At 39.2% G+C, this 21,389-nt stretch overlaps 1 protein-coding gene across 1 annotated transcript in view; it reads left to right on the forward strand.

Moving 5' to 3' along the window:
- BHMT2 (betaine--homocysteine S-methyltransferase 2) overlaps positions 1-21,068 on the forward strand; it is a 30,482-nt gene extending 9,414 nt beyond the window's left edge. Inside the window, 6 exon segments of the mRNA XM_061430037.1 lie at positions 750-879; positions 2,208-2,390; positions 2,631-2,859; positions 6,073-6,121; positions 6,124-6,395; positions 8,780-21,068. Of these exon segments, the coding sequence (XP_061286021.1) occupies positions 750-879; positions 2,208-2,390; positions 2,631-2,859; positions 6,073-6,121; positions 6,124-6,156 (624 nt within the window). The 3' untranslated portion in view covers positions 6,157-6,395; positions 8,780-21,068.
- Positions 21,069-21,389: the final 321 nt, after the last annotated feature.

Genomic DNA, 21,389 nt, shown 5'->3' on the forward strand with positions numbered 1-21,389 from the left:
CAGCAAAGACACTCAATAGGTACCCCTCCCTTCTCTGGGCCTCAGTATCCTCACCTGGGGAAATAATCAGATTTCCATTCCTATTTTATGAAGCACTTATGAATAACAGGGCTTCCCAGGTGGCTCGGTAGTAAAGAATCCTCCTGCCAATGCAGGAGACACAGGAGACATGATTTCAATTCTCGGGTCAGGAAGATCCCCTGGAGAAGGAAATGGCAACCCACTCTAGTACTCTTGCCTGGAAAATCCCTGAACAGAGGAGCCTGGTGGGCTACAGTCCCTGGGGTCAGACAGAGTAGGACATGACTTAGAGACTGAACGTGGTCATGAGTGTATGACTATCTAACTAGAAGTGAATAGAAAAGTATTTTGAAGTGTAAATCATAAAAAACTATTACTATTCACTATTCTTCAGAGACCACCCTAGTTACATTAAAACAAAAAAGAGTCCAAAATTTATAAGTAAAACTTTTGTTCCTTCAAAGTCATAATTTTAAGTACTTAATTACTTTAAAATCTTTTTAATTAGTAGTATAATATCTGAATGAAAATCTATATGTTATTGTTAAAAGAATTAAAATTTACTGAGAAAAAATATTCTTTAGTCAGTCTGATAGAGACACATTTCTTAGCACATTTTGTTATATATATTTGGTAATTTTTATAACTATTTTTTGCAACATTTATGGTCTACCACTTAAAGTGTGCCTTCTATTTGGACCAATAGAAAAACATTAAATTTCTCTTAGTATTTTGAACACGCTGTAGAAGTCTTAAAAGAATCTGGAGAGCCTGTGGCAGCCACTATGTGTATCGGCCCAGAGGGAGACATGCATGGTGTAACACCTGGAGAATGTGCTGTGAAGCTGGTGAAGGCAGGTGATGTGGACCCATGGTGTGATAAGCAGTTCAGTTATTGTTTATGAAATTTAACAATGTTTCTTAAGATTGGCAGAGCAGTTTGGAAATAAAATCATTAATAGGAATTGATTTATCAGTAAAACTTAAGAAGTGGAGGGGGATAGCTAATTTCTAAGGCACCTTCCAACTATTAAAAAAAAGATCTCTGTGTCTATTTTTGTGCCAGTACCAAACTGTACTGTACCAGGGGCTTCCCTGGTGGCTCAGAGGTTAAAGCGTCTGCCTGGAATGCGGGAGACCCGGGTTTGATCCCCAGGTCAGGAAGATCCCCTGGAGAAGGAAATAGCAACCCACTCCAGTACTCTTGCCTGGAGAATCCCATGGAGGGAGGAGCCTGGTAGGCTACAGTCCATGAAGTTGCAAAGAGTCACTGAGCAACTTCACTTCACCAAAATGTACTTGGTACAAACTACCAAACTGTATCTTTGTGGTACCGACAGAAGTCAGGGAGCTTGATTCCTCCAGCTCTGTTCCTCTTTCTCAAGATCGTTTTGGTTATTCAGCATCTTCTGTGTTTGCATACAAATGTTAAAATTATTTGTTCTAGTTTTGGGGAAAATGCCATTCATAATTTGATAGGAATTACATTGAATCTGTAGATTGCCTTGGGTAGTATGATCATTTTTAAAGTATTGATTCTTCCAATCCAAGAGCACTATATATCTTTCCATTTGTCTGTGTCATGTTCAATTTCTTTCATCAGTGTCGTATAGCTTTCAGAGTACAGGTCTTTTGCCTCCTTAGGTAAGTAGGTTTATTCCTAGGTATTTTATTCTTTTTGATTCAATGGTAAATGGGATTGTTTCCTTAATTTCTCTTTCTGATGTTTTGTTGTTAGTCTATAGAAATGAAGTCAGAGAAAGACAAATATCATATCATATCACTTACATGTGGAATCTAATAAAATAATACAAACGAATGTATTTACCAAACAGAAAAAGACTCATAGACTTAGAAAACAAACTTATAGTTACCAAAGGGGAACAGGAAGTGGGAAGAGACAAATTAAGAGTTTGGGGTTAACAGATACACATTTCTATGTATAAAATAGATAAACAACAAGGACCTACTGTATAGGACAGGGAACTATATTCAATATCTTGTAATAACCTATAATGAAAAAGAATCTGAAAAAGAATATATATATTTAGATATATGTTTAACTGAATCACTTCACTGTACATCTGAAACTAACACAGCATTGTAAATCAACTAGACTTCAATTTTAAAAAATAAACAAGTAAATAAATTGTGAAACAAGTAAATAAATGTATTTCTTTGCACAGGGGCCTCAGTTGTTGGTGTGAACTGCCGATTTGGGCCGTGGACCAGCCTGAAGACAGTGAGCCTCATGAAGGAAGCCCGACAGGCTGCAGAGCTGAAAGCGCCCTTGATGGTGTGGTCCCTGGGGTTCCACATGCCCGACTGTGGCAAAGGAGGGTTTCTGGATCTCCCTGAATATCCCTTTGGTGAGCTCGGGCGCATATGAGAAATCTTGTGATTTCTTGTGACAAAATAGAAATGACTGTAAGGAACAACTATAATACAACACAGACTTATGATACGAGATTGCATAAGACAAAGGCTTTCAAGTCAACCAAAAATGAGCTATTTGAAGAACTCATACTCTAAAATTTAGTTTTGTCATTGGAAAAAAAAAATTTGAAAACAGAGGTGGTAACAGAAGTACCATATCTATAGTATTACAGTGCTGGAGCCCAGAGTTGCAACCAGATGGGATATTCAAAAGAATGCCAGAGAAGCCTACAACCTGGGGGTCAGGTACATAGGCGGGTGCTGTGGCTTTGAGCCCTATCACATCAGAGCGATTGCAGAGGAGCTGGCCCCAGAGAGGGGATTTTTGTCACCAGCTTCAGAAAAACATGGCAGCTGGGGAAGTGGTCTCAATACGCACACCAAACCCTGGATTAGAGCCAGGTAGGAATTTTTAAATTAACATTACTATTTTCCTCTAATCTCATTTATTGTTAACATTATGCATGCACATGGTAATAAAAATTCATAAGTATAGAGATGTATAAAATGAAGGGTAAAAGCCAGTCCATTCCTGACATCCATCCTATCCCAAGGATAACCTATTTGCCATTCATATTTTGAAGTCTTGTTCCTCTAACTTTTGTTTCATCAATTTTAAGTGGTAATTATGAAAGCTGAAAAATTTAAATCAGATGATCTTCCCACTTTCCCTGTTCTCCTTTTGCCAATTTTGCCTTGTCACATTTTTGCTTATTCTGTTAGTTATCTTTACAAGTTGGAATTTCATATTTAACCACCTATTTTTTAATCCATTAATATAAGGCAGTATCTCTTGATTCCATTCTCTGTAAAATAAGAATTGACTCCCTCTATTTCCTCCCGCTTTTCCTCCCTCATGTACTTGGTTTCTTTATGGTATACCATTCCTTTTAGATCATCAGTGTTTATAACTAAAAACAGTATAAGAAAACACAACGGCAATTCAGTAATTAAGTGTTCAATTCCATGTGAAATCAAAACTTGGAACTTGTTTCAAGCTTAAAATTCTCCTTTTTTCTAGCAGAAGATTTTAACATGTAGGAAGACAGGGATGGCTCTTCTGATCTTTCTCTTTCTCTGTCTTGCTCCCAACCCTCCCTTCCCATATTGCTGACCACTCTTTCTGACCTCTTCAGATTCAAAGAGTGAGGAGAGAAGCTGGAAAAGCAGTAAACTGCTACTGCCTGACGGGCACGCTGTTACCAGACCACACGCCCTGGGCCTGGCAGGTCCTCATGAGCGTATTTACAGCTCTTCAGAGGTTTCCACCAGGAAATTTTGTTATTTCTCATGCCACAGGCATTGCATTTTTCTGTAAAATTTTTTTCTCTGCTTCACTCTCAGATCCTGACTTTCTCAATGGATCAACTACAGATATACCCTATTTGTGAGAGTCTCATTTTCCTTCTTGGTGTTTCTCTTGAGCCTGATTTTAGGCGCACCCTCTCCTATTAGGCTCAAAACTGACTACAAGACTTTTCATCCTTCCTTCATGGAGACGAATTCTAAGAGTGTGGTCAAATCTCAATTTAACCACAAGCAAAGTATCCGACTCATTGGTCTCTATGATCTGATTTTCCAGTGTTTAGTCAGTGAGTGAGTCAGCTGACTGGCTCTTAGCCACCTACTCTGAAAATTCTGCAGTGTCCATCTTGCTTTAATATCTGATCTCTATCGTATCTTGTGCCACTAATCAAATTTCCAACCTAATATCTTGGTACTATGTCATGATTTTCTAAACATTATTCATTACAGAACCAAGAGAAATAGGAATAAACCTATTTCACAGAACCTGAGCCCTGTGTAGGAGAATGTTCCAAGCATCAAGGTCAAACTGAGTCTTTCCTTTTACATTTCATTCATAGTCCAAATTCAGACATTTTAATTTACATCATAGATGGACTACAACTTCCTTTATACAACATTTGGTTTTACAGGAAAGTCTAATTAACTTTCTTTTCTATTTTTGAAAGAAGAATAACAGGCCTTCCCCTTCTCTAAGGTTCTCCAGTATCTAAATTATGCTGTTTGTTACAATCAATCACTTTATTGTTGGAGACATTTTTCTGGGAGGCTTCTTAAATCACTGTTCTGTTTCGAATTATACTCTTCCCATCTCCCTCTCTCTTTCCCCTGTCAAACAATGCCATCCCTTTTCCATCTTTCATAAACCAGCTATCTTCCCTGCCATCTTCTCTAATCAGTGCTATTATGTCTTTAATCCATTTTTGTACTTTATCCATTTCAGTGGGGAAGAGATTTAGAATAGTCTCCATTTTTGAACTGGGACAATTTTCTGAATGCAAATATGTTTAGATTGTAGACGTACGCAAGAAATCATTTAGGCAAACATTTCTCCTGAAATGTATGTATTTCTGAATGTATTTCTGAAATGTATTCAGAAAGATTTTTTTAAGGTCTCATGCTTAGAAAAAAAAAAAAAAACAACTAAATAGAAATATAATTAAAAGGTGAGGAAAGCATACTTTGATGATGATTAAAATAGTTCAGATAAGTGAGAAATGGCTTATTTTAATATACATTGTCTAAGGATCTTTGAAATTCATTAGCAACTTAAAACATTATTCTGTAGACTAAAGACAGACATTTCTTGTACCCTAAACTCCCAAACATACTGATGTTCACAAAACTTCGTAATTACCCAAAAACCCATAGACTTCTGACATTTTCATCATCCAAAAAAACGGGCTTATTAGTTGTTTAATAGGTAAAGTGAAAAAACCTGTAAAAATATTTTTAACACAAAAGTCTGTGACCAGGAACCTTGTGTTCTTTCTTTTTCTAAAAACAAGATACAAATACTGAGTAATTTGTATTCTGTTTTTAGTTTCTGAAGAATTTTACTTTGTCTCCTTATGTTAAAAACTGGCTTCAGGGGCTTCCCAGGTGGCTCAGCGGTAAAGAATCCACCTGCCATTGCAGGAGACACGGGTTCAGTCCGTGGTCAGGGAGAATCGAACATGCCTCAGAGCAATTAAGCGCAGGCGCCATGACTGTTGAACCTGTGCTCTGAGCCCGGAAACCACAACTTCTGAGCCCGAGAACTGAAGCCACTGAAACCTGCGCTCTCTAAAGCCTGTGTTCCTCAGCAAGAGAAGACACTGCAATGAGAAGCCCATATGCTGCAGCCTCCGCTCACGACAATTAGAGAAAAGCCCACGCACCAGTGAAGACCCCGAACAGCCAAAAGTAAATTGATTAAAAATTTTTAAAAACTGGCTTCATATACTTGTCATTATGTTAAAATATTGAATAGGGTTAGAAGGATCCTGCTAGATATTTCTGGATGAATAAAATTCACAAAAACATGTAAAATTCAAACACATTGTCTTTTTCTATAAGGTGATTTGAAACCCCTGACTGTTATTAAGAATAGAAATATGGAAAGACTCCTGAAATTAATGGATATGGGCACAGTTTTTCTGTGTATATGTTAAAACTGAAATTCAACTTTAGCCTGATCATCCACCAAACTTAGGTGTATTTAGCCTACACACACACACACACACACACACACACACACATATAATATATTGACTTATACAATAGACATAAATCTTTTAATTGATTAACTATATATCTTTTCAAACACAGGGCTAGAAGGGAGTATTGGGAGAATCTGCGGCTGGCTTCTGGCAGACCTCTTTCTGTCCTTCATTGTCAAAGCCAGATGCCTAAGGAGTAATGAACGAAAATACTGAAATAGCAGAATGGGAAGAAATCCCCCTCAAGCCCCATCTGGAACCTTTCCATGCCTCTATCCTCAGCCTACCCTGATGTCTCCCGCTGTTGAACAAGTGTCAGCTTATGCGCTGACAATTCAATACAGGGTTCGTTTTACAGTCCTGCTGTGCTTAAGCGAGAGCTGGATGCTGGGCGAGATGCAAAGCTGATGAGAAAGGCTTCTCGTCCTCCAGGTACTGAGTGTCCAGTAGTGCTGTAGGACATCCCTTGGAAGGGCATCAAGAATAGTAAAACGTGTCAGTTAGAGTGAATGTGAGATTTTAAAATAACCCAAAGTTAGTGAGCAACAAACGCAGTGATTAATTCAGGTGACTAAACTAGGTACAGAAGGATAGAGCAGCATTCTAAACTAAAATTAAAGTAATGAGTCTGCCTTTCTTGAGTGATTTGTATAATGACTCCAAAGGCAATCCCAAAGGAACAGATGCATAAAATATTTTAGGATTTTTAAAAAATCATATAGCCTTCCAAAGTGATTAAATTCAAAGATAATTTTACTTAAAGGTATTAGGTCCCAGAATTTTTTCAGTGTATCTCTATAAATCATAAATATCTAGATTATAAACCACTAAGGACAAGACCATGCGAGATGCTTCTTATATTTTTCCTCAAAGTATTTAGCATTGTGCCAGGCATATAATAGATGCTCAGTGAAACACTTATTGTTGATTGTTTTAAATAAGTAAATAAATAAATTAAATAAGTAAAAATAGATTAACAGCTGAAGAAGACATTTATAAAAGTCAGAGTTGAAATTTGTCATAGTCTAATATTTTCTTGACATGTTTGAGCTATTTGTTATGTGCTGATTTCTCTATTTTTCAAAACAATATATCAATTTGTAATAATTAATAAAATTAAAAATAATTCATCTTTTATAAGTGTTTGAACATTTAAATTTCATGGATATTTTTGCAAAGTAATAGCAACAAGCATTTATTATGTTCCGGGCTCTTACTTCTCTCTCTCTCTCCCTCTCCTTATCTCTCTCTCCCCATCTCCTTCTCTCTCTCCTCTCTCTCTGTAATATATATATGTATGTATGACAAAAGTCATCCTAGATTTATGAAACACACAGATTTCATTTTGGGTATAATAAGTACAATGGTCAGAATAGAATGTTGATGAGATGGACATTGATAAAACTTCCAAGAGACAAACAGATAGCCAATAAAGTCTTTAAAAAATAGATTTCCTACATTGAAAGATTCAAATTTTATATAATAATTGGATCAAATTTTAGGTAATAATAAAAACAAGTTGGGGAAAATTATTTCAAACCATGTGGTTCTAACTCCAATTTAATAAAGATCAATAAAGTGCCCCCAAATAAAGTCAAGGAAGTATGGTCAGTTCCTCTCTGTTATTACCTTGGTCTGGCAATACTAGACAATGCACTTAGATAACTTAAAATAATGTAAAAGTGAATTAAAATTTATGTAGATGAAATGATTATATAGCTAGAAATCTCAAGATGATCTGGAAAGTTCTTACAAACAACAGAATTCAGTAAAGTGACTGGTTGAAAATGTTATATACAAAAGTCATCACTTCTCTATACACATTCAACAACTATTTTGAAAGTATAGTGGATAAAGATCTATTTTATATTTTCAGCAAAATGATTAAATATCTAGGAATAATATTACAAAAAATGTGTAAGAGTTGTTGAAGTAAATTTGAAGATGCAAAATAAGATGAAGAAATCTATACACATGGTCCTGAGAAGGCAATGGCACCCCACTCCAGTACTCTTGCCTGGAAAATCCCATGGACAGAGGAGCCTGGTAGGCTGCAGTCCATGGGGTCGCTAGGAGTTGGACACGACTGAGCGACTTCACTTTCCCTTTTCACTTTCATGTATTGGAGAAGGAAATGGCAACCCACTCCAGTGTTCTTACCTGGAGAATCCCAGGGATGGGGGAGCCTGGTGAGCTGCCATCTATGGGGTCGCACAGAGTCGGACACGACTGAAGTGACTTAGCATAGCATAGCATAGCATACACATGGTCATAAAGAGAAAGACAGTATTTTAAGATGCAAAGTTATTCTAAATTGATTAATAAATGTAATAAAATCCCAGGGGAAAAATCATGAAGATTGAGGGGAAATAGACTTGCAAACTCTCAAGTTCACATGGGGGCAGATACTGTAGGGCTCATGAGAAAATTAGAAAAAGAGAGATAGTAAAAAAGGTGTGGCCTTGCCAGATAATCTCTATATATAACCTAGTGGTTAAAGGCACCAGATATGATGAATTTTTTAAAATCAATGGAATTTATATATATAGTAGGAATGTATTTTTAATTGTTTTTTAAAATTGTGATCAGAAAAGATGCTTAAAATGATTTCAATTTTTAAAATTTACCAAGGCTAGATTTATGGCCCAGGATGTGATCTATCCTGGAGAACGTTCTGTGTGCACTTGAGAAAAATGTGAAATCCATTGTTTTGGGATGAAATGCCCTATAAATATCAATTAGGTCTAACTGGTTCATTGTATCATTTAAAGCTTATGTTTTCTTGCTAATTTTCTGTTTGGATGATCTATCCATAGGTGTGAGTGGGGTATTAAAGTCTTCCACTAAGTGGTCATGTATAGATGTGAGAGTTGGACTGTGAAGAAGGCTGAGTGCCGAAGAATTGATGCTTTTAAACTGTGCTGTTGGAGAAGACTCTTGAGAGTCCCTTGGACTGCAAGGAGATCCAACCAGTCCATTCTGAAGGAGATCAGCCCTGGGTGTTCTTTGGAAGGAATGATGCTAAAGCTGAAACTCCAGTACTTTGGCCACCTCATGCAAAGAGTTGACTCATTGGAAAAGACTCTGATGCTGGGAGGGATTGGGGGCAGGAGGAGAAGGGGACGACAGAGGATGAGATGGCTGGATGGCATCACTGACTCGATGGACGTGAGTCTGAGTGAACTCCGGGAGTTGGTGATGGACAGGGAGGCCTGGTGTGCTGTGATTCATGGGGTTGCAGAGAGTCAGACACGACTGAGCGACTGAATTGAACTGAACTATTATTGTGTTACTGTTAATTTCCCCTTTCATACTTGTTAGCATTTGCCTTACGTACTGAGGTGCTCCTATGTTGGGTGCATATATAATTGCTATATCTTCTTCTTGGATTGATCCCTTGATCATTATGTAGTATCCTTGTCTCTTATCATGGTCTTTATTTCAAAGTCTATTTTATCTGATATGGGTATTGCTACTCCTGCTTTTTTTTGGTCTCTAATTGCGTGAAATATCCTTTTCCAGCCCTTCACTTTCAGTCTGTATGTGTCCCTGGGTTTGAGGTGGGTCTCTTGTAGACAACATATATAGGGGTCTTGTTTTTGTATCCATTCAGCCAATCTTTGTCTTTTGGTTGGAGCATTTAACCCATTTACATTTAAGGTAATTATTGATAAGTATGATCCCATTGTTGTTTTGGGTTCATTTTTATAAACCTTTTCTGTGTTTCCTGTCTAGAGAAGATCTTTTAGCATTTGTTGAAGAGCTGGTTTGGTGGTGCTGAATTCTCTCAACTTTTGCTTGTCTGTAAAGCTTTTGACTGCTCCTTCATATCTGAATTCTGAATGAGATCCTTGCTGGGTAGAATAATCTTGGTTGTAGGTTTTTCTCTTTCATCACTTTAAGTATGTCCTGCCATTCCCTTCTGGCCTGAAAAGTTTCTACTGAAAGATCAACTGTTAGCCTTGTGTTATTTGTTGCTTTTCCCTTGCTGCTTTTAATATTTGCTCTTTGTGTTTGATCTTTGTTAGTTTGATTAATATGTGTCTTGGGATGTTTCACCTTGGGTTTATCCTGTTTGGGACTCTCTGTGTTTCTTGGACTTGGGTGGCTATTGCCCTCCCCGTTTTAGGGAAGTTTTCAACTGTTATCTCCTCAAGTATTTTCTCACGCCCTTTCTTGTTGTCTTCTTCTGGGACTCCTATGATTCGAATGTTGGGGCATTTAACATTGTCCCAGGGGTCTCTGAGGTTGTCCTCATTTCTTTTCTTTTCTTTTTTCTATTTTCCTCTCTGCTTCATTTATTTCCACCATTCTATCTTCCACCTCACTTATCCTCTCTTCTGCCTCAGTTATTCTACTGTTGGTTCCCTCCAGAGTGCTTCTGGTCTCAGTTCTTGCATTATTCATTATTGATTGACTCTTCTTTATTTCTCCTAGGTCCTTGTTAAACATTTCTTACATCTTCTCAATCCTTGTCTCTAGTCTATTTTTCTGTAACTCCATTTTGTTTTCAAGATTTTGGATCATCTTTACTATCATTATTCTGAATTCTTTTTCAGGTAGACATCCTATCTCCTCCTCTTTTGTTTGGTTTGGTGTGTTTTTATCATGTTCCTTCACCTGCTGAATATTTCCCTGCCTTTTCATTTTGTTTAGATTGCTGTGTTTGGGGTGCCCTTTCTGCAGGCTGGAAGTTCATGGCTCCTTTTAACTGTGGAGTCTGTTCCCTGTGCGTGGGCTTGGACTGGTGGCTTGTCAAGGTTTCCTGGTTGGGGGAGCTTGCGTCTATGTTCTGGTGGGTAGAGCTGAATTTCTTCTCTCTGGAGTGCAATGAAGTGTTCAGTGGTGAGTTTTGGGATGTCTATGGGTTTGGCATGGCTTTGGGCAGCCCATCTTGTAATGATCAAGGTTGTGTTCCTGTTTTCTGGAGAATTAGTGTGGTGTATCTTGCGCTGGAACTTGTTGGCTCTTGGGTGGAACTTGGTTTCAGGATAAGTATGGAGACTTTTGCATGAGCTCTTGTCTATTAATGTTCCTGGAATCAGGAGTTCTCTGATGTTCTAAAGTTTTGGAGTTAAGCTTCCTGCCTCTGACTTTCAGTCCTCTTACAGTAGCCTCAGGACTTCTCCATCCATACCACACAGAAGATAAAACCCCTAGATTAATGGTGAAGCAATTCTCTGCAGCCAGGAACACCCAGAGAGATTCAGAGAGTTATGTAGAGAAGAGAGAGGGAGGAAGGAGATAGAGGTGACTTGGAGGAGGAAAGGGAGAGTCAAAAAGGGAGACAGCAATCAAGCCAGTAATCAAATCCCTAAGTGAAAATGGGTACTGAAGATTAGATTCATAAAGGTGATAGCAAATATCAAAAAGCAAAGATTAAAAACCTAGACTAGAGGTTAGACTCTCAAAAATACATTATAAAAATACAGAACAAAATCAATCACAAAAATTAAAAAAAATATATATATATATATGGAATTTGTTTTTAAAACATAGGTTTTTTTTGAAAGGTAATAGAACGTCACCTACAATTATTTTGTGACCCTATGGGCTATAGCCTGCTAGGCTCCTCTGTCTATGGGATTTCCCAGGCAAGAATACTGGAATGGGTTGTCATTTCCTCCTCCAGGGGATCTTCCTTAACTAAGGATCGAACCCACATCTCCTGCATCTCCTGCATTGGCAGGGAGATTCTTTACCACTAAACAACCTGGGAAGCCTATATATGTGTGTGTGTGTGTGTGTGTGTGTGTGTGTGTGTGTCTGTGTGTGTGTGTGTGTTTGTGAGAGAGAGAGAGAGAAAGAAAGAGAGAGATAAAGGGATCAGAGAAAGAGAGAGATAAAGGGATAATCAGTAAGGAAAAACTGGATTGGTTAGGAGGTATTTCAGGTCAGTCAGGAAAAGCTGAATTGTTTAATAATATTGGACATTTGATCAATCACCTAGAAAGAAAAAACTGGATCTCTTGGAACAAGTTCAAGGTTGATCAAAGTTTGAAATATAAATCTGTAAAAGAAAAGCCATAAAAGAAAAAAAAAACTCATAAATTTCACCATATAAAAAATTTAAATGTGTGCACAAAACCTGAAATACTCTAAACAAAGGTAAAGTCAAGTGGGAATAATGTGTAACAAGGGTTTAACCATGATTCCAGTTAGGGGTCTTGAACTGTCTTAGTTCAAGCGTCCTCCCATCTATGCAGATGCTGTGAGGGGCTGCCTACATTATTGGCTTTCAGAATTCCACCCTGGGTTCTTGGGCACACAAGTGTTATGATAGGGAAATGTACACAGCCAGGGACCAAGCAAAGCCTTGGGGTCAGTGCTAGCATCATCACCCTTGCCTGATGATCACTTTTCCACTATAGGATATGAGGCTGTGAGGTAGGTGCCCCTGGAAGCACAGGGCACCTGGTAGAGATGATGTGAGGTGATGGTAGTGAGTCTGCAGGCACTGACAGAGAATTCAGGCAACTTCTGAGTGCTGACACAGTATCCCTTAATGTGGTACCTCCTGGGTCCAACTTAACTCTTTCCTTCCTAGGCAGCAGGTCCTCTCCTTTCTTAGGAAACTTCTGGGGGTTAACTCTCAGCTCCCATAGCCCACATGCAGCTCATACCATCTCCTCTCCACATTCTCCAATGTCTATAATCTTTTAAGATTTTCTGGAAAACCTCTTTCCCTCTTGCTCTGTCGATATAACAGTATATTAGACAAAATATAATGGAGAAATGAGGTCCACATTCCTAAAAGGCACCCTTATTGGAAGTGTGGAAAGTATTTGCTCTTCGTCTTTCCATTGCAAGAAAAAGACGGGGGAAAGAACAATAATTTTTTATTTTTAATCTATAAATTTTTATTATGTACAAAGCAATCCAATATCCTGCCACAAATATTTACATACAGTTGATATACCAAAGGAGATTTTCCTTAACCTGTAAATTAGAAAAAAAGATTTCCTTAACCTATTAAATATAGGAAAAGATATGCAACACATTCAAAATTAGGTAAATGCATATGAAAGGAATAAGCCATTTTTTCCTCTATTATTAACAAAAACAAAACCTTTGATAATACTTGGCATTGATGAGGATGTAAAGGAAAAGCTATTATCATACATACCTTTTTGGAGAATTGTAAACTTGTAGGAACTATTTGTAAAATAATTTGGCCATATATATCTAAATTTAGAATTTCAGCCACTAGACCATTCAGGTATGACCTAAATCAAATCCCTTATGATTATACAATGGAAGTGAGAAATAGATTTAAGGGACTAGATCTGATGGACAGAGTGCCTGATGAACTATGGACGGAGGTTTGTAACACTGTACAGGAGACAGGGATCAAGACCATCCCCAAGAAAAAGAAATGCAAAAAAGCAAAATAGCTGTCTGAGGAGGCCTTACAAATAGCTGCGAAAAGAAGAGAAGCGAAAAGCAAAGGAGAAAAGGAAAGATATACCCATTTGAATGCAGAGTTCCAAAGAATAGCAAGGAGAGATAAGAAAGCCTTCCTCAGCGATCAATGCAAAGACATAGAGGAAAACAACAGAATGGGAAAGACTAGAGATCTCTTCAAGAAAATTAGAGATACCAAGGGAACATTTCATGCAAAGATGGGCTCAATAAAGGCCAGAAATGGTATGGACCTAACAGAAGCAGAAGATATTAAGAAGAGGTGGCAAGAATACACAGAAGAATTGTACAAAAAAGATCTTCATGACCAAATAATCATGATGGTGTGATCACTGACCTAGAGCCAGACATCCTGGAATGTGAAGTCAAGTGGGCCTTAGGAAGCATCACTACAAACAAAGCTAGTGGAGGTGATGGAATTCCAGTTAAGCTATTTCAAATCCTGAAAGATGCTGTGAAAGTGCTGCACTCAAGATGTCAGCAAATTTGGAAAACTCAGCAGTGGCTACAGGACTAGAAAAGGTGTTTCCATTCCAATCCCAAAGAAAGGCAATGCCAAAGAATGCTCAAACTACCGCACGACTGCACTCATCTCACACACTAGTAAAGTAATGCTCAAAATTCTCCAAGCCAGGCTTCAGCAATATGTGAACCGTGAACTTCCAGATGTTCAAGCTGGTTTTAGAAAAATCAGAGGAACCAGAGATCAAATTGCCAACATCCGCTGGATCACCGAAAAACAAGAGAGTTCCAGAAAAACATCTATTTCTGCTGTATTGACTATGCCAAAGCCTTTGACTGTGTGGATCACAATAAACTGTGGAAAATTCTGAAAGAGATGGGAATACCAAACCACCTGACCTGCCCCTTGAGAAACCTATATGCAGGTCAAGAAGCAACAGTTAGAACTGGACATGGAACAACAGACTGATTCCAAATAGGAAAAGGACTATGTCAAGGCTGTATATTGTCACCCTGCTTATTTAATTTATATGCAGAGTACATCATGAGAAACACTGGGCTGGAGGAAGCACAAGCTGGAATCAAGATTGCCGGGAGAAATATCAATAACCTCAGATATGCAGATGACACTACCTTTATGGCAGAAAGTGAAGAGGAACTAAAGAGTCTCTTGATGAAAGTGAAAGAGGAGAGTGAAAAAGTTGGCTTAAAGCTCAACATTCAGAAAACTAAGATCATGGCATCTGGTCCCATCACTTCATGGGAAATAGATGGGAAAACAGTGGCTGACTTTATTTTGGGGGCTCCAAAATCACTGCAGATGGTAACTGCAGCCATGAAATTAAAAGACACTTACTCCTTGGAAGGAAAGTTATGACCAACATAGACAGCATATTAAATAGCAGAGACATCACTTTGTCAACAAAGGTCCATCTAGTCAAGGCTATGGTTTTTCCAGTGGTCATGTATAGATGTGAGATTTGGACTATAAAGAAAGCTGAGCAGCAAAGAATTGATGCTTTTGAACTGTGGTGTTGGAGAAGACTCTTGAGAGTCCCTTGGACTGCAAGGAGATCCAACCAGTCCATTCTGAAGGAGATCAGCCCTGGGATTTCTTTGGAAGGAATGATGCTAAAGCTGAAACTCCAGTACTTTGGCCACCTCATGCGAAGAGTTGACTTGTTGGAAAATACTCTGATGCTGGGAGGGATTGGGGGCAAGAGGAGTAGGGGACGACAGAGGATGAGATGGCTGGATGGCATCACTGACTTGATGGACATGGGTTTGCGTGGACTCCAGGAGTTGGTGATGGACAGGGAGGCCTGGTGTGCTGCGATTCATGGGGTCGCAAAGAGTTGGACACAACTGAGCGGCAAACTGAACTGAACTGAGACCCTTGGATGAGCAATGTCATTTCTAAGAATGTAACCTACTCTTATTTTCATATTTGTGCAAAAACACATAAGCCTGGAAGGGCTTCCCTTGTGGGTCAGCTGGTAAAGAATCTGCCTGCAATGCGGGAGACCTGGGTTCAATTCTTGGGTTGGGAAGATCCCCTGGAGAAGGGAAGGGCTACCTATTCCAGTATTCTGGCCTGGAGAATTCCATGGACTGTATAGTTCATGGGGTCCCAAAGAGTTGGACACGACTGAGCGACTTTCACTTACTTAGTCACACAAGTCTGGAAACCACCAAAATATCAGTCAATGAAATACTAGTTAAGTGATTTATGGACCATGTACAGGATAACGACCATGGAGTCATTCCAAAGAATACATGCTGTGATATCATATGATATTGCTTATGTGTAGTATCTTAAAAAATGATACAAATGAACTTATTTACAAAGTAGAAATAGAAAACAAACATGGATATCAATGGGGAAGTGGGGAAGAATAAATTAGGAGTTTGAGATTCATATACACACAATAGTATATATAAAATAAATAAGAAGAATCTACTGGATAGCACAGGGAACAACATTCATTATCTTGTACTTATCTTGTAATAATCTATAATGGAAAAGAATCTGAAAAAGAATATATATATGCATATATACATGTGTATAATTGAATCACTTTGCTGTGTATCTGAAAGTAACACAACTTTGTAAATCAACTATACTTCAATAAAAAATATTCAAAAATTAAAAAGAAAAAGAATACATGAGCTCAACATGTATGGAAATGGAAGGATTCCCAAGATAAGTTCTAAGTGAAAGCATGCTCCCATTACATGTGTGTAGAATATTTCTGGGAGGATTGCTTCCCTCTTAGGAAAGGGAAACTTGTGATTGAAAGTTTAGTGTAGAAGACTTCTTTTTCTCTGATACCTTTTTAGTGTTCAAATATGTTAATTTTGTAGTTACTACTTTTCCAATGAAATAAAAAATTTTATTTTTTATAATCTTAAAGTTCATATCAAGATTTCTGATTGCAAGAGGGAAAATCAGTTACGATGAGTTTCCTGTCATGATACAGAATGAGAAACACTATATCATCAATGATGTACCAGCCAAGGGTGCCTGACTGGACTCTAATCAAGCCTTTAGATCCCACTTCCAATTTAGAGAAACTATAGATGATTAGGAACAAGGTGGAGAAGGCAATGGCAACTCACTCCAGTACTCTTGCCTGGGAAATCCCATGGGCGGAGGGGCCTGGCAGGCTGCCGTCCACGGGGTCTCACAGAGTCGGACACAACTGAAGCGACTTAGCAGCAGCAGCAGCAGGAACAAGGTAAATAATACGGCAAGGAAGCAATCAGGTGAATCATATATTCTACAGGACAGCTGGCCCGGTCCATTCCACAAGTCAGTGTATTGGGAAAGCTGACGTGTATAAAGGGCTTCCCTGATGGCTCAGATGGTAAAGAATCTGCCTGCAGTACAGGAGACCCAGGTTTTTTCCTTGGGTTGGGAAGATGCCCTGGAGAAGGGAATGGCAATCCACTCCAGTATTGTTGCCTGGAGAATCCCACAGACAGAGGAGCCTGGCCAGCTCTAGTCCATGGGGTCACAAAGAATTGGACACGACTGAGCAACTAACACACACACATGTACAAAACAAACCAATGCAATACAAAGTTCTGGATTGGATCCTAGATTTGACAAACATACTATAAAAGGCCTGTTAGGTACAAATTGGGTAAAATTTAATATGGACTGGGTATTAAGGAATCTGAATTAATTTTGTCCTTCCTTTTCAAAGATGCATATGACTTTTTTGATACATTCTAAAATATTAAATTACTATTTATAATTCACTTTAACTATTTTAACATATAGAAATGAGGAAGAGCGACACAGACATAGAGAACAGACTTTGGACACAGCAGGAGGAGACGGTGGGCTGAATCGAGAGCATAGCATTGACATATGTATACTAACATGTGTAAGACAGAGAGCCAGTGGGAAGCTGCTGTGTGGGCACAGGGAGCTCAGCCCAGGGCTCTGTGACAACCTGGAGGGGTGGGATGGGGTGCCAGGTGGGGGGAAGGTTGAGGAGGGAGGAGACACATGTGTACTTGTGGCTGATTCACGATGTTTTATGGCAGAAGCCAACACAATATTGTAAAGCAATTATTCTCCAATTAAAAACAAATTTTAAAATTAGAAAAAAATGAGGCTTTTCCTCAAAAGCAAAATTCTTACAGGTTCTGACTTGGTACAGGGAAATTAAGAAAAGGTCATTGTAAAAAGTTAAAAATGATCCGTGAAACTAAGAACAACTGGTTTGAACCAGCTCTTTCCAGTTCCACAGCAGATGTTTACCTTACTGGGGAGTTACCAGGAACAGTAGATGGCCCTTGGATAAACCCTGCTGTGCTGTGTGTAGAATCAGCAATGCAGACCTGCAAATAGCTGGCATGGAAACAATCACAGAGGATCGAAGAGATGTGCTGAAGCTAAGAGGCAAAGTTCAGCTGGAAAAACAATTCGTGCTTTGCAGTGAACACAGCCAGAATTTTATACCCTTGAGCAAAATCGTAAGCAAAGTTAAGCAACTCCTTTTGGCTGTACAGCCTGCTGCCTTGAAGACGAGCAGATATTCTGTCTAATCAATAATGAAAATGCTGAAAAGAGTTTCAGAAGGGTGCAATTTTGCCTGACATCAGAGTTATTAGAGTCTTGAGCAAAGCAGATGGGGGCCTGCTGACTCGGACATTGCTGGCACTCTGACAATCACATTTCATTCCATTCTGATATTTGGTCAGAAGAGAAAGGAGAGAAGAGGAGAGAGGGGGAAATAAAAGTTGTATTTTTCATGATATGGATTCATATGAGCTGACCTTTTCAAAATACTGAAATTGGAGAAGCATCTTTCCATGTGATGGTGACTATTCACCTTGAAGATTCTGTGCTCCCATACCAGTTATATTCATTCATTCATTCACCCAACCACTCACTCATCCATTTGTTAAACATTTCCCTAGTACTTGACTTCTGATAGTTACTGCCCCCTGTTTCTATGTGCTTCTGTAGTACCCTATATTTATCGTGAATAAGTACAATGTAGTTTTAATACTCTCCTGATCATTCCTGTTTACTTGCCTGTCCCCACTAGAGGGAGCAGAGAAGATGTCTTCTTAATTGATGTATTCCCAGCACCTGACATATTGTAGAACTGAAAAAAGATATGTTAAATGAATGAATGAGTGGGCAAGTGAATGTACAAACCACGCTAGGGTCAAGGGATGCAAAGATGAGTAACTCTTTACGTTGCTTTGTTGAATTCTCTTCTCTGATAGCTCAGTTGGTAAAGAATTCACCTGCAATGCAAGAGACCCTGGTTCGATTCCTGGGTCAGGAAGATCACTAGAGAGGGGATAGGCTACCCACTCCAGTATTCTTGGGCTTCCCTGGTGGCTCAGCTGGTAAAGAATTGGCCTGCAATGCAGGAGACCTGGGTTCAGTCCCTGGGTTGGGAAGATCCCCTGGAGAAGGGAAAGGCTACTCACTCTAGTATTCTAGCCTGGAGAATTATATTAGAACTATACAGTCTAATACAGAATTATTAGAACTATCCAGTCCATGGGGTCACAAAGAGTTGGACACGACTGAGCAACTTTCACTTCACTTCACTTTGCCAAAAATATTTTGAGGAACAAGTACATGATATATGACAGACCAGCATCAGATTGTGTTCATTTGAAGAAGCTGGTGTTGGAGAGACTGGTGCAAGAAAATAAGAGGTACTGGGGATTGGAACAGCACATTATACAAGAAGAATGGCTCAGGAAGCAACCCCAGGCAGGTTCTAGCTGGAGTAGCTAGAAGAAGTGTTAGGGTAGAGGGGGGAATTTGCACTCAGGACCATTATTAATGGGAAAAAACTTCACCTTTAAAAATGCATCGTTGCCATTTAAAATGTGGAAACCAGGGCTTCCCTGGTAGTCCAGTGGTTAGGAATCCACCTGCCAATAAAGGGGATACTGGTTCAATCCCTAATCTGGGAGGATCCCACATGACTAGGGACAACTAAGCCTGTGCGCCACAACTCTGGAGCCCACGAGTCTCGACCACTGAGCCCATGGGCCACGACTACTGCAGCCCGCCAACCTCCAGAGCCTGTGCTTGACAACAAGAGAAGCCACTGCAATGAGAAGCCTGCACACCGCTGCTGGAGAATAGCTCCTACTCCCTGCAACTAGAGAAAGCCCATGCACAGTAATGAAGACCCAGAGCACCCAAAAATAAATACATACATAGTTTTTAAAATGTGGAAACCATTTTGAAGTCTAAAAAAAAGTAAAGCCAACATAGCCATTTTAACTGTTTCTGGAGAAGATGAGTATGGAACACACGATTACAAACTACTTTTGGTAACTGCAAAATGATAAATCATACCTTTCTGTTTAGTAGATTAAGAAATATTGGTTCCGCATTCATGAAATGTGGGCTTCTTTCCATGCTGAAGAAGCCTTAAACATGGCTATGATGAACAGATATACCTATATTTTCTGACTTTAGGGGCAATAAATAATCCTTTTCACTCCCCTCTAAAAGTACTTGTTTCTCTTACCTACTTATTCATTCATTCTCTTCAATAAATATTTAGTAAGGCTGCTATGAGTCAGACACTGTTCTAGAAATTCACAGTGTGATTAACTGGCCTGGTTGGCCTGGGACAAACCCAGTTTTAGCACTGAAAGCCCTGTGTCCTGGGAAACCCCTCTCTCCTAGGCCAAAGTTGGTTCTCCTAGAGCCTGTATCAGTGAGGTGAGGTTGAAATTTTAGAGAGGCTCCTTACTCAAAAGGTTATTTTCAAGAAAAAACTTGGAGGAGATAAGGATGGCAACACAGGATATCTTGGAGAAGTCCAAAGAGGTCAAAGCCCAAGGAAGCCAGCTTGCCCCACATTTTCGAGGAACAGCCGAGGAACCAGGAGACACGATGAGAAAGTCACAGGAGCTGAGATCTGGAAGTTAGGAAAGTCTCATTATGTCAGGACTTGGCAGTCTTAACAAAGATCTTGGCTTTTACTCTGAATCATATGAGAGGACACAGAAGAGTTTTGAACCAAGAGAGGACGGGATTACTTTGGTTGCTGCATTGAGAATAAACCACAAAGATGTCAGAGCGAGGAAAGAGAGGTATAAGATTTAAACCATCTTTTTGAAAGTTCTGATTCCTCTTAGCTGTACCCACGGAAACTGAAGGAAAGATTTTTGCCCATCTAGGGGCTCAGTTTTATCTTTAAGAGAAAGAGATCAGGGGGAGGAGTCTTTACTCTTTCCTTCTCTAATCGTGATGGCTGATTCTCACTATTATAATGAGGGAAGCAGTTTTAAACATGATGAACATTAACAGTATTATCGAAATTGAAAGTCTCACAGTGGCACAAACTTATTGCCATGGAGTGTTGTTAAGGATGTGCGGTCTGGGGACAGACCACCTGAGTCTGAATCTCAGTTCTGCTGCATACTATCTGGCCTTGAACAAGCGGCTTAGCTTAGAGACATTCCTTGGAATGTTCTCTCATCTGTAGGAATAACAGCTGTACTTACTGGGACAATTCAATGCGTTAACACATGTGCCTGGAGCAGTATAAGTGCTCATTAATGTTATGCATTCTCATAATTATTAAGTCATCCAGCAACAGAGGCTCAGCTTTGAAACAGATGTGAGCTTTCAAAGATAGGGCTTGTGACTTACTAATCACCCATATTTAGCTCTGAGCACAACATTTGCTGAATGAATAAAAAACTGTTACTAAAGCATCATATTTTTAAAATTTATTTATTTTTAATTGGGAGATCATTGCTTCACAATGTTGTATTGGTTTCTGCCATACATCATCATGAATCAGCCATAGGTATACATATGTCCCCTCCCTCTTGAAGCTCCCTCCCACCTCCCACCCCATCCCACCCCTCTAGGTCATCACAGAGCACCAGATTGAGCTCCCTGCATCATACAGCAAATTCTGACTGGCTATCTATTTTTACACATGGTGTATATGTTTCAACGCTACTCCCTCCGTTTATCCCACCCTCCCCTCCCCCCACTGTGTCCACAGGTCTGTTGTCCGTGTCTGCATC

Source organism: Bos javanicus, chromosome 10, assembly GCF_032452875.1.
Source record: "Bos javanicus breed banteng chromosome 10, ARS-OSU_banteng_1.0, whole genome shotgun sequence".
Taxonomy (NCBI): Eukaryota; Metazoa; Chordata; class Mammalia; order Artiodactyla; family Bovidae; genus Bos; species Bos javanicus.